The 14319-nt window shown below is 42.4% G+C and overlaps 1 protein-coding gene across 1 annotated transcript in view; it reads left to right on the top strand.

Annotated features, from left to right (window-relative positions):
- Positions 1 to 14319, top strand: part of LOC124620130 — a 52796-nt gene that overhangs the window by 24560 nt on the left and 13917 nt on the right. The window contains exons 3-4 of the mRNA XM_047146801.1: positions 2068 to 2167; positions 4920 to 5024. Coding sequence (XP_047002757.1) covers positions 2068 to 2167; positions 4920 to 5024 — 205 coding nt within the window. The remainder of the gene's footprint in view (positions 1 to 2067; positions 2168 to 4919; positions 5025 to 14319) is intronic.

Genomic DNA, 14319 nt, shown 5'->3' with positions numbered 1-14319 from the left:
TTATTGCTCCTCAGTTACTGCCTGAACGAGTTGCTCACTTGCCTCCATCAGCAGCAGCAGTTATCGATACTAGCGCTGCTGTACCTTCTTTGATGTGGCCGCTACATTTCTGTGTCCAGGTGGGTGTGAGGCAGTTCGTCGCTTGCGACGGAGCAGCAAAGAAGTCTCCGTGGCGTGAGGTCAGGGCAGGGCCGCTGGCGGCGTCCACGTGCGGTCGGAGTTGTGTGCCACCAGCTGCAAGAACTGCAAATTTCATCGCCCACCGAACTTGCATGCTGGAGTTGAGTAATCAGTGAAACTATTATGAAACCTCAACTGCTCTGACATCTCTTAGTTGATTGCTGGTTGTTGCTTAGTGGACTGTTCCAGCAAGCAGCAATGTGATGGTGTGCTGTAGTCAGCAAAATTTTGCACCTATCTTCCTGTTTGGTGTTTAACTTCTGAAGTGATTATAATTTATTAGTGAAGTGCAACAGCGGTATCTTCTACCTTCTGGCCGTTAACGTTCTGGTTACGTGCCCTGTTCGTTGGCGTAGTTTACCGGCAGTGTGTTTTCCTCGCCATGTTGATGATGTCTGGAGCAGCGTGTAGTTCAACAGCTTGATGTTGTTCTCCCTTTTTCTTTGAGTGTTCATTGTGACTTGTGTGTGTTTAGATGTCAATTATTAAGACATAGCCCTGCTGCGATACTCGCCCTCACTCATATTTTTGGTTGTCATCCCGTTGGTTGGGTGGAAGGAAGCTGATTAGACTGTTGGTTGGTTCTTCAGCCGTCCCTAGGTCGTGCTGCCACCCGATTATTTAGTGTTGCGCTTGGCTGCCTGTCTCAGCTAAACTGTTGTTAGAGTTTCCTCCCCAGGCCAACCCTTGGAACACTTCTGAGCACCACTGTTCTGTTCTTTGTGATTGTGATTTCCATTGTCACAAGTACCGTACTGGCCTTTAGCCATGTATTAATTTGGTCTGTTCTGTGTTCAGTATATGGCCTTCAACCAAATGTGGAGTATTTTAAGATTAGGCCTCCAGTCATGCTTTATTTTAAAATTTTGTTTCTTCTGTATTTACGCCTTCAGCTGTGTTTGTTTTAAAATCTGTCGTTTTCAGCTGTAATGTGTAAATTCCTGTCTGTAAGATTTCTCTTTAATAATCTTGAATTCTTAAAATGGCCTTCAGCCATACTGTGTAAATGCTTATCCTAAGGTTTGAATAATTGTATGGGCCTTCAGCCAACAAGATATTTCAGGTTTTCTCAAGATGGTTTCCTGTAGTACTGTGTAAATGCTTGTCTTTAATGGTTGCTTTTCATTATTTTCAGCTGAGGAATTAATTTAAATTTTCCTTAATATGGCTTTTAGCCGAGATTTGTAAGTGCTTGCTTTTAAAGAATTTCCTTTACTGATCTGAATTTTATTTGGGCCTTTAGCTGAGAAGATATTTTAATTTTACATAAGTAACGTCTTCAGCCATGTGTCTAAATTATTGTGCCTTAAAAGGAATTAGTTAAGGATATTTTAATTTAATTAAGTAAGGCCTTCAGCCATTTATCTAAATCCTTGTGTTTTAAAAGGAATTATTTTATTATTATTTTGTTATTGAGAAGTTACTTTGGCTTTCAGCCATGAATTAACCCTTGTTGTTTTAAAGAGTAAACTCTGCATTGGTTTTCGAGGAATAAAGTAGTGTGTTCTTGTGTAATTAACAGTGACTGACCTTGGCCCCTTTCCACAACCTGAACCGCTCTGTCCTTGGAAACTAGATTTCACATATTGCATGTAGTTGTTCCTACTAATCAGATCCTATGCTGTTTTTCACCAATTACAATACATTCCTCTGCAAACATTTCTTGCGTACATCATCCTTAAGGAATACCGCACTGTTTAAAATATGTCATCTCAAATGACTCTCCTTTTGTGTCTGAAGGTAATGTATATTACATACTATGGCCTTGATTCAGATATCAACTTTATGGTTAAATCATCCCATATTCATCCTGTCCTCAGTTCGAATTTAACCAGATACATGCCTTATGAGATACTGAGGTGTTTTCCCTCTGTTTCTTGTTAACAGGAACGCTGAGTCACTGCAGGACTGCCTGAGTAACATGCTACTGGTTCAAAGCGCCTCCCTCGGTTCCGTTATCTGCATTCTGTTGGTTCAGATAGCTCTGGTAAGTGCTCATTTGAAAATGTAGTCAAACTAGCTGGACTCAAGTGAGAAACATTATCCTCCGTCAGCATGTGTGCCCAGTGAAGACAGTCTACATTGCAGGAATGTATTGTGGTACCGGTGGAGCCCCTCTCGGCACTCGGCATTAATAAGACATGTTTAGCAAGTTATTACTTATTCTTTCGAATTTACATTTTTGTGCCTCCTCGTGAGCCCCAGCTGACGCTTCGGAAGAGTGACAGCGACGCGGAGGAATTCCGCTGACTCCTGTTGTCACCTCGGCGTTCTGGTCAGCAAGGTCACTGCACAATCTTGCGGGCTGCCATCTGCCGCATGAAGCCGTCGTGTAAGTGTGTGGCTTTACAGTGGGTTAGAGCATCCTCGATCCCGCTGCAAAAGATGAGGACGAGCACATAGCCACATTAGGATGCACCGCGCTGTTTAATGTAATGTAATCACATGATCCTCGTCTCACCAGACAGGTAGGGTCTTGGCATCTAGAAGTGCCTGCAGTGTACACAACGGATAGAGGCGCCAATGGAGCTCTCATCCAACAATGACGATGGCGTCAGTACAGCATTGCGACATGTGCTTTTGGAGGAAGGCCCTGTCTCGCCATTAGCGATGTGGTAGGCGACCACTCGATGCTGTGAAAGGCAAACAGCGCGTTCACAGGAACTGCTGGAACGTATAATACATGGATGTCACTGCACCCTAATAATCACTGAATCGAGCGCTTCGGTATGGACCCCATCGGTTCTAATGACCAGAGCTGGAGAACTGGCGGGAGGCTATGACGTGAGGCTCTCTGTCTCAATTCTCACAGCGGAAGTTCTGCTGAATGTGAAACTTGTGCCTGGCGGTTGATGCAGATGCAGTAACTCGCGTTCGTTTATGCAACCAACTTACAGTGTTGACTGTTTCTCTCTACCACACAGCTATGACACCATCTATGCCTGGTGTCTAGAGTGAATTTAAGAAAATTTTTACTCTTTTGTCCTTTTCTTTTCTGTGGCGTAGGGCTTCGCAGAGAATCAGATTTACTTTTCTTAAAAATATTTAAAATTTGCTTTCTGCTTGTGATCTATATTTACTCGAAGCGTATGTGTGAATCCACAAGAAACATCTAATCGGAAAAAGGGTCAGTTACGTAACGTAAATGTATAGTTGCACAATGGATAACAAAGAATTCTGACTGAAATAAACTGATCTCATTCATGGCATTACACAGGGTGAACATTTAAAAAAACCAACAAACTGCAAGGACGGATTCCTGAAAGGAAATGGAGGAAAAAAATGTCCAGAAATGCGTTATTTCCCTGATAGATGACGCTGACGAATAAATGTTTTTCTGACCACATTTTGTGTGTTGCTAACGTGTTGTAGGCTGTGTGATTGATGCAGCGTACTGTAAATAGCAAACCTGTCAGGTATTCATGTCGGGAACAATCGAGATGCTATGGCCGAGCAGATGGAAACACGTGAGAGGCAGCACGGCTGTACCAAAGAAATATCCTCACATATACTAATCACATCACACAACATTTCAACCATTTCTTTGGCGTCTGTGTGATCATGGGTCCTTTCAGACAAACAAACGTGCAGGGACTCGACGTGTTGCTGGCACATCACACTTGGAGGCCTGAGTTCTACAGGATATTGTGACGAGCCCTAGTGCAAGTCCGAGGCGAGTGGCTCGCCAACATAGTGCAAGCCAAAGTACGATTATGTGTACCCTGAATAACAATCGCTACTATCCTTACTACCTGCATCCCACACAGGCCAGGCCATTGCGAACATGTGTTGTGGCATAGATGACATGCACCTCTGTGCTGTGATTCGGGACTATTTCTTGTCGTCGAACGCATACAACTTCCAGACACATTTTAGTTGGAGCTTTTCTCCTCTACATGCGATCAGGAATCTGTCCCTGCAGTTTGTCGATTTTATTAAGGCTCACCCTGTGGAACTATTGCTTTATTATGATAGTAAAATGATGATATTAATTCATCAAAGGATGAATACACAAAATAATTTCACTTAATACAGTAATTCGAGTGTGAAAGATGATGAAAAGCAATATAAAAATTCTGAACAAGAAACTAACGGTAATTCATATATATACGGTAGATTATTGTGAAACTGTACACGATATGTTAAGGAATACTCAGTAACCAAGAATAAACAGAGAACTTCTGCCGTTCATAGGCCCTACATTGTAGTGTGAAGCCTGCCTCGTGAAAATATGTTTTACGTAGGGTGATCATAAATCATAATTTTCCTTCGTTTCGGTTTTTCTTACACAACAAAAAGTCGTCCTTTATGTAGTACTGTTTTTACTAGAAAACCAATTATCTACCACAACAATAAATTGAAATATAAATAACTATTCTGACTAAAGCTGTAAAATGTCAATATCGTGTTGCAGCTTCAAATTAACATTTATCAGTGTCAGCTTCTGAAGTCCGGATAAAAGAATACTTTTTTGGTAACGAGGAACAAAACCAGTACAATTGTAACCATCCAGTCCACTCGTAAAATGGTTGTGTGCTATATTCACTTCCACATGAGGACGTGGTGTAGTCGGGAATAAAACTTCCTCGAAAATAGAATGTAGATGAACTGAAATATATTCCTGGTGCCCTCTGTTCATTAATGGAGACAGCTCTCCGCAGGAGTAAAATTCAGCTTTGGCCCGCGCAGTCCCACATTTTTACTACAATTTTTCACTTTTGGTGATACGTATGTTGCAGAGCGCTCAAGGAGCACGAGAAACTGGGAAGATCTGCGGCTACATGTTTGCAATATTTGGTGAGCTCTGGCTCTACTGCTGGTTCGGAGACAAACTGATGTCAGAGGTGAGTTGCATTATGTCTGTCAGCTACTTTACAACAACGCTATAATACATTTGGATCTGGTGTCTTTCATCAGATTTTAGTAAAAGATTTATATGTGCAATTTGAATTGCATAAATATGTAGTACACCTCGTACGATGTGGATTTCTTATAGTTATGTGCAACACACTTTTCACACATATTTCCGCTAACGGAGAACTCATTTTTAAAATGTTCGAGGCAAATACTGAAGTTCTAAATTCTTCCTCAAGTTATATAACAGTAATAAGGGTATTCATATGACATATAACATTCATTTAATCCAGTAACCCTTTTGGAGGGTGCAGTAAATCAAATTGGCCATGCTTCTTTCTGTTTAATTTTCTGTGTTCCAGGACTTACTTCCTTCTTCGAGGGTACCATTCCTTTTGTTCCTGGGTCCACTTCCTTCCATTTCGTGATCTCTTTCTTTTCTGAAATCTCATCTTTTGTTTTGCTTATATAAAAAGTGCTTTGTGCTCTCCCCATACTAACTCCAGTGCTTTTTCATATTTTTCGCGGTTTCAGTGACCCATGTGGGTTCGGTTTTGCGGCTGTATAAAGAATAGATGAGCTCTTTAAGTATAATATTACGATATGAAAATATATAGCTTTATTTGGATATATTAGACCTAAGACAGAAAGCTTATTAAAAGAGTAGGACGAATGCAATATGGTATGGCACTAATTTCTACAGTAAAAGCCACACGTAAAGAGGAAACTAAAATCTTTGTCTGTAGTCAGCTGCTTCACCAAACAGAGCAGCAGAAAAATTACAATGGAAGTAGAACACGAATAAACTGGAATAAAAAATAATAAAGTCAGATATTAAGAATGAATGGGAGTAAATAAGGAAGTGAAACAAAAGAAATAACTTAAAGACTAATATGGAAAGAAATAGAAGTTAGGCAGAGAGCACCCCATTCATTTCTGTTACAGCGATGTCTGTTATTGAGTGACTGTGTTGTTCTTTCGGGTTCAAACTACAAAAAGTTGGTGTGCTCAGTTTTGTGTCATATTTTTAATTTACTTGAAACACTTTCAATAACGTGGAAGTAATAATGGTTTTCCTGATCGTGTGGAACTGTTTGTACTTTTATAAATGATATAAACCTGCTGCAGTTCGTGAGAAATTATTTAATGAGCTCGAATAAGCTTTTCATTTATATTGTTTTTCTAATCTTCAAGTAGTCGTAGCTTCTAGGACGCTCGGAGAAATGTCTCGTTTCCCATATGTGGTGTCTAGAACTGACCCTAGAATGAGTAACTGAAAGTAATTACCGCTTGTGAATATGCTACTCTGATCACGTACACCTGACAGCAAACAAAGTGGGTCACTGCCGAATACAACCAACATAACGTAGCTGTGTTGCAGGTCCACTAAACACCAAATCCCCGTGGGGATACAGTCGTTTGACTACACACAATGGGTACCGCGAGAGACTACTAGAGACCAAAGGTCTTTATGGCAGTCAGTCTAAGCGTCAACAATATCGTCATACAAAACATATTAGAAAACACGTTCTTAGCGATGAGACACCCCATACCACTCATAAACTAACCTTAATTACAACAAGTGACATTCCAAAAGTTCTGAGAAAACGGATTATTTTACATATATCGTACAGTAATCCTTAGTGAAAATTAAATATTTTTAGACAATATATGGAGTTACAAAGTAGTACGTCAACTAGAAAAAAGTTTTTCGCTCTCGAAAAGGTTTTCCACCCACGTGCTGAACGTCGTTCAACGGCGAGTGGCTCTGGAAAATGGATATTGGACGAACCAGTAAAAAAACGCGATTAACGGCAACAGGCACTCTACGGGAATCTCAATATCAACAGCGGATCACCAGTAATACCATTGTTCTCGTAACGCATCAACAGCTACGTGTATACAAATTTGAACGTTAAATGACATGACCAACGTCGTCGTTCTGGACCTGGATTCAAACCCATTGCTAACTAAGCTAAGCTTTGTTTGTGCCTTATTCAGATCTGATGACTAGGCATAAAAAGACGTGAAGTATAGACTGTTGCACCAGTATCAGCTATCAATTCAGATCCTGAAAATAAATGACGAAAATGTTTGTACTGAATTGGGAATCCTGTCATAACGGTTACCTTCCTGAGAACTACCCCCAACGACGTTTAATATGGTGTCATTCACAAGGAACAAGGTATGCTTATGTTTAAAATTGAGATGTCATCATGTAAAGCTTGTGACAGGGATGCGAACCCAGCACCTAAACGGATTGTTAACGAAGTACGTAAATTCAGAAGTTAAATATCAAATGTTTTCACCAATAGCTAGATGTTGGAACCTTAAATGACGACAGAATTGTTTTTGCTGACTGGGATTCGAACCCAGCATCTAGCGCCGTCGTTTTCTAGCCAGGAACAGACGATAAATAGCTATTGTTGCTCCACCAGTAGCGAGATGTGAGCATGTTTAGCCACACATCAGGTGACGAAAAGTTCTGTGCTGAATGGAATTCAAACCCCGCACACGTGGTCATGAAAACACTAACTATCAAATTCTTTTCCAATAATAGCTACGAGTGGCATGTTTGTACTTTCAATGATGTGATGTAAAATACTCTGCTGGCTAGAAGTCGTTGTTGATCACAATGAAAACAACGTCAAACCCAAATACGTTTTCGCCAGTAGGATGGAGAGGAATGTTTGAACTTGAAAAGATGTAAGGAAACGTTTGATCTTGTAATTTTGTGATAAATAGCTCATCATGTGGCTGTGAGTTGAAACGAACACGTTACAGCTGACAACGCACGAAGAGACGTTGAAAATGCAACTATTTTTCACTAGTAGTTCGGAGTACACATGCTAGGGCTTCTCGAAATGAAATAATGAATACTTTGTGCTGATCAGGATTCGAAACCAGATAGGTGCCTTTCTAGGAGGCCTAGAAGAGTTTGCAATCTTGGGGAACAAAGTGAAATCGAATTCGAATCCCAGTCCAGCACCAAAGTTTTCAACGTCTCAGTTTCAAATAAAGTAAGAGCCTTGTGAACTTACATGGTCATTGGCTCATTAAATGAAATACGTTTTCTAGTTTACGACGGCTTGCTGATGACAGAGTCTCTGGCTTCCGGGGTTTCTCCATCTGTCGCAGCTCAAACGAATGCCGCTCTGCCCCAGTCGGCAGCGAAGGGATGTTATCTTTACTGCGGATATTGAACTACGGAGCTTACTGGCGTTCTGCAGTTGGCGATACTAGGGGTGAAGAAGAGTTACTTGTGTGTGTTAAAAATCTACGCCTGACGTGAGATGTGAACCTACACGTTTTACATATCAATACAAGATTAATCCACCAGACCACAAAAACCCCTGCCAAGCACATAATTATGAATTACAGAGTATTCATTTAGATGTAGATGCAGATGTCAAGGGACGGGTAACAGGAAGGAGGGAGGGGGGGGGGGCATCTGGGAATGGATAGAAGTGCAGAAGTGTAAAATATAAGCGTCAAATGCTTGAAAAGTACTGCTTACTTAGATGTGTGCCATAGTTCGTTTTATCTTAGGACCGAGAGATAACAAAGGACTGTTTTTAGATCGAAGAATGGGTTATAGGGAAGGGGAGATCAAGGTGTTGAAAGGAATGATGGAAAGTAAAGGCAGCAGCAATTAAAAGAGAAAATGTAGCATCAATGGAAACCGCTAGATTTGTTTATAAAGTTTCGGGTTAATGGAATATAAGGTCACTTGCGGCGATAGTGTCAGAGAGAGAGTGTGTGACAGAATAGAGGAGATATTAACAACGAGTAAACATAACATGAAATCGTTCGCGTATCGTGTGGAGGACGGAGGGTGTATTCATGGATGAAGGTGAAGAGAGAGATGTATTTGAAATAACAAAACTACTGTGACAGAGTCAATCTACGCTGATTACTTCGTAAGTATCTAGACAGGCTATAAATGAAATCAAAACAGAATATTAAACAAACTGTATATTCAAAAGAAACCCACTTGAATTAAAAAGGCAACTCAAAGGAAAGCTAATCCATATTGTTTGTTTTCTGTTGCCACTCGAACTTCAAATGGTTCAAATGGCTCTGAGCACTATGGGACTCAGCTGCTGAGGTCATTAGTCCCCTAGAACTTAGAACTAGTTAAACCTAACTAACCTAAGGACATCACAAACATCCATGCCCGAGGCAGGATTCGAACCTGCGACCGTAGCGGTCTTGCGGTTCCAGACTGCAGCGCCTTTAACCGCACAGCCACTTCGGCCGGCCACTCGAACTTCAATTAGCTCCCAATGAGGAAACATGACGAAAAAGAAGACATAACAAAACATATTATCCCGAATCCTTCATTATTTTGTACGTCTATCATGCGTCTTGGTATAGAATGTATAAGCCGTCGTACGTAACAGCCAGAAGAAGCAACTTCCTCCCTGGCTTCCAGGACGCAGTCAAATGGTTCAAATGGCTATGAGCACTATGGGACTTAACTTTTGAGGTCATCAGTCCCCTAGAACTTAGAACTACTTAATCCTGACTACCCTAAGGACATCACACACATCCATGCCCGAGGCAGGATTCGAACCTGCGACCGTAGCGGTCTCGCGGTACCAGACTGTAGCGCCTAGAACCGCTCGGCCACTCCAGCCGGCCAAGACGCAGTCCCAAACAGCGTCCGCAGTAGTTGGTTGGTTTCGTGGCCAGTTCTCTGTTAATGTTCTGGCAACCTCAGCCCACATGTTCAAACAAATTTCGGGCTTGCAGCCGGTCGTCGTTCAATACTTCGCATGATATTTCAACTGGGCACCTGCCAGTCATCTTCAGGTGAGCCGTCGCAGACTGGTGAAAACGTCCTCCGTTCCGCGATATGTAGCATACTGTAACTATTCTGCGCATGCGTCGAAACCTTGATAGTTGAACCACACTGCCCGCCGGCAGCGCCCTCACTGGTGGAATAGCGGAACTCAGTCGCCTTCTGCGTTGCTGTTTGCCATGGCCGTCGACGCACTCTGTCGTCTTCGATTTGAGCAAATCGTGGAGATGATGGGATTCCATGCACTGTCCAGCTGGTAGCCGCTGTCACGGTTTAACAGATTTTCCGCCAGTCGTATTTCTACGGATTCCCAGAAAGACGTTGCTGTGGACAAAATCATTGTTTTCTCATACTCCATTGAATGTCCAGTAGAAATACAATGTTCAGCAATAGCGGACTTGCTTGGCTGCATAAGGCGGGTGTAACGTTGATGTTCAGTGCAGCGTTCTTTCACGGTGCGTGTGGTTTGACCTACGTAAGCCATACCACATTGGCACGGTATCTTGTAAATTCCGGCCTTTCGTAGTAACAGATTGTCCTTAACTGATCCTACAAGGTCCGCAGTCTTCGATGGTGGGCGGAAAACCACTTTTACCTGAAATTTTCGGAGGATTCTTGCTATTTTAAACTAAGTGTTGCCAACGAAATGAGAAAAGCTAAAGATTGATCCGGCATGTTCTCCTCTTTATTCACTTCCTGCTTCTTAGTTTTAACTGTTAGTGCCCTGTTAATCTGCCGCATGGAATACCCATTTTCACTGAATACTGTCTTTAGGTGGGCGAGTTCTTGAGGTAAGCTATCTAGATCTGAGACAGTATGAGCTCTATGAACAAGTGTTTTAAGCAAACTCATGGTTTGCGATGGGTGATGGGAACTCGATGCTTGCAGGTACAGATCAGTATGAGTGGGTTTCCGGTAAACTGAATGCCCTAGAGAACCATCATTCTTCCTTTGAACCAGGACATCCAAGAAAGGCAATCTTTCTCTATTTCCTTGGTGAACTGGATGTTGTTATGAATGGAGTTGAGGTGATGTAGAAACTCCATTAATTTATCTTCTCCATGAGGCCACACTATGAAAGTGTCATCCACATACCACCAAAAAACTGTTGGCTTCAGGGCAGCTGATTCAAGCTCTCTGTCTTCAAAATCCTCCATAAAAAGGTTGGCCACCAAAGGAGACAGGGGACTACCCATGGCGACACCGTCAGTCTGTTCAAAATATTCATGATTAAACATAAAATAGGTTGAGGAAAGAGCGTGCCTGAACAAAGCAGTGATATCATCAGGAAACATGTTACCAATCAGTGTCAAAGAATCTGCAAGAGGAACTTTTGTAAAAAGTGAGACCACATCAAAACTTACTAGAAGGTCTACACTGCTAAGACGAAGAGCCCCCAGGCCGGCCGGAGTGGCCGAGCGGTTAAAGGCGCAACAGTCTGGAACCGCACGACCGCTACGGTCGCAGGTTCGAATCCTGACTCGTGCATGGATGTGTGTGATGTCCTTAGGTTAGTTAGGTTTAAGTAGTTCTAAGTTCTAGGGGACTTATGACCACAGCAGTTGAGTCCCATAGTGCTCAGAGCCATTTGAACCATTTTTCGAAAAGTCCCCAGTCTATTGATAAAATCAGCTGAATTTCGTATGTGATGTGAGCACTTGCCTACGAATAGGTCTCAGTAAGGAAGCGAGACGTTTAGCTAAATCATACGTAGGAGCTCCAATGTTGCTCACTATTGGACGCAGAGGAAGACCCTCTTTATGAATCTTTGGAAGGCCATACAGTCTTGGAGGTACACAACCATGTGGTCTCAACCTCTTGATGGTCTCTTGCGGTAATGAGTCCCTAGCGGCCTGTAAACGATTCGTGGACCGTCGTTACTGGTGGAAAACTCCTTCTCATCAGCGAAAATGACGTTGTCCCATGACGCCCTCAGATGGAGCTCCGCAAATGCTAGCCGGTATAAAACGTTGTCTTCGCTGAGCTCTTGTTTCACGGCGGATCATCGTGCATGCAGTCCAGCGGCCCTCAGCCTTCGGCAAATCATGTCTCTGGAGCCGGGGAACTTGGTCTCCCGCCGCAACTGCTTCGCGTTCAGAACGGGATTTTCTCTGCTCCTAGACACTAGGTCCCTGTCTTCCTGCTGTGAGCTCACTCTCTTCCTGCCTGAGCCAGCAACCCTGTTGGTGGTGACTCTTTCAAGGCAGATCCTCCACCATCTCGTTGCAGTGGTATGTGGAACACCATACCATCTGCAAGCTTCTCTGATGGAACATCCTCCTTCCTCAATGAGAGCGACGACTCTATCTCGAATAGACCTCTCCCAGTGAGCCATTACGGCAGACAGCCTGATGTGTATTTCTGCTTGCCGCTCTTATACTGATACCAGGAGAGGAGGTGAACATATTTACGTCAAACGGAGAGGCAGAGGAACGCGGCGCAGGCGTGCTGGCTCGTCCCGGTCTGTTGGCCCACCAACGCCACCGCCAGCTCGCTCACTACCGTCTCGCCTCGGCCACCCTGGCCAGCCCGTACCTCGCGAGCCGCGGCTAGTACAGACCCGGGCCGCAAGGCCACGGTCACCCCTTGAAGGATCAACCTAACCTACCCACGTCTGTAGTTTAAACTAACGCAGCTACAGGTATTATAACATTGTGCAGGCACACCTACAGTTGACGATTCATTCAAATATTTGACGAACAAAAATACATTCATTTTAAACATAGCTACCACAAAATATTTCACCTAGCTAGCAGTAGCATGACGCAGGAAATTATTCTTTCTTGTAAGCGCTTTGCGTTACATGTAGCCATAACAAAACGTGTATTCAATAACGACAACTAAGCGGAATGTAAAAGTAAGCAGGTTTGGCGGCAGCTTCTCCAAATAATAGTATATGCGTAGTATATAATACACGTTTTGTGCACTTATTTAATGTACTCAGTGTCTCTGAAACAATACGTGCTGCACGACGGAAATTACTTTGTGCTGAGGCACTTCATTTACATCTCAATGGTACACTACTACTAGAGAACATTGCTTTTTACGGCAGTCAGTCCACTTGTAAATTAACACCATGATATCGCAGATATTAGGCAACACGTTACTAGGGATGAGAAAGGCCTTAAGGTATGCAACTAAACATACTGCTCCTAGCTACTACTGAATAAGAATGTGATTATTAACGTGTCTTCATAACCATGTGTGCGGCGTTCGACTCTCAGTCAGCATAGACGTTTTTGTCGCCTTATTTCTAGTTAAACGTGCCCACATCTCGCTAATGGTGGACTAACATTGGACAGTTCTCGTCTGTTCCTGGTTAGACAACGACGGCGGTAGGCTCCGGGTTCGAATCCCGGTCAGGCAATGCAGATTCAGACTTCATTTACTGGTGACAAACTGTGATATCTACATTCTGATTTTACGTGATTAGGTGCTGGGTTCACATCCTTGTCACCAGCATTACATGATGGCATTTCAATTTTAAACATGTGCACCCTTTGTTCCTTGACAATGCAACAATATACAACGTCTTTCGAGGTTAATTACCAAGAAGGTAATTGTCATGTTAGGGTTCCTGGTTTCGTACAAACATTATCGTCATTTACGTTCAAGTTGAGAATTGATAACTTATACTGGTGCAAACGTCAATATTTGGCGTCTCCTTCTGCATAGTGATCGAGTCTCGATAAGGCACAAAGCTTTGCTTGGTTAACAATGGCTTTAGGTTCTGGGTTTGGATCCAGATCCAGAACGAAGACGTTGATAATGGCATTTAAAGTACAACTTTGTGTACAAGTAACTGTTGATGAGTAATGTGAACAATGATATTACTTGTGATTCGCTGTTAATGTTGGGATTTCCATAGAGTGCTTTCGGCCGTTTATCACGTTTTCTTTTAACTGCTTAGTATTACATAAATTTGATGCGAAACCACTCACCGTTGAACGTTGAACGACGTTCAGCATGTGTTGTGTAAACGTTTTAGAGAGCAAAGAACTTGTTTCCAATTGCCATACAACTTTATAAATCCATATACTGTCTCAAATATTTAATTGTACCTAAGGATTACTGAATGATTTATGTGATAAAATTAGTTGTCCCATAACGTTTGAAATGTCACTTATTGTAATTAAGTTTATTTTACAAACGTTAAGGACTGTCTGATCTCTTCTGTACTATCGTGATGTTACTTTACATCTGGACGGACTGTCATAAAGACCGGTGTTCTCTAGTAGTCTCTAGCAGTACACACTGCGTATCGTACAACGACTGTACTGTGGAGGGTTGCGATTATGTGCAACACAGATATGCTATGTTGGTTGCATACATTCATGTGCAGCCTGCAGGTTGGAATTCAGGCGTGACCTACTTTTTTTGCTGTCGAGTGTACATAGTAGGCATAATCTACCATCTTAGCAGATGGAAATCCTGTGATTATGTTACAATTCAGGCTGGTGCTAGTGGTATAAATCTGAGAA

The sequence above is a fragment of the Schistocerca americana genome, chromosome 6 (assembly GCF_021461395.2).
Source record: "Schistocerca americana isolate TAMUIC-IGC-003095 chromosome 6, iqSchAmer2.1, whole genome shotgun sequence".
In the NCBI taxonomy this organism is placed as follows: domain Eukaryota; kingdom Metazoa; phylum Arthropoda; class Insecta; order Orthoptera; family Acrididae; genus Schistocerca; species Schistocerca americana.
The sequence above is the reverse complement of the archived record's forward strand: the minus strand, read 5'-3'. Positions and strand labels throughout refer to the sequence as shown.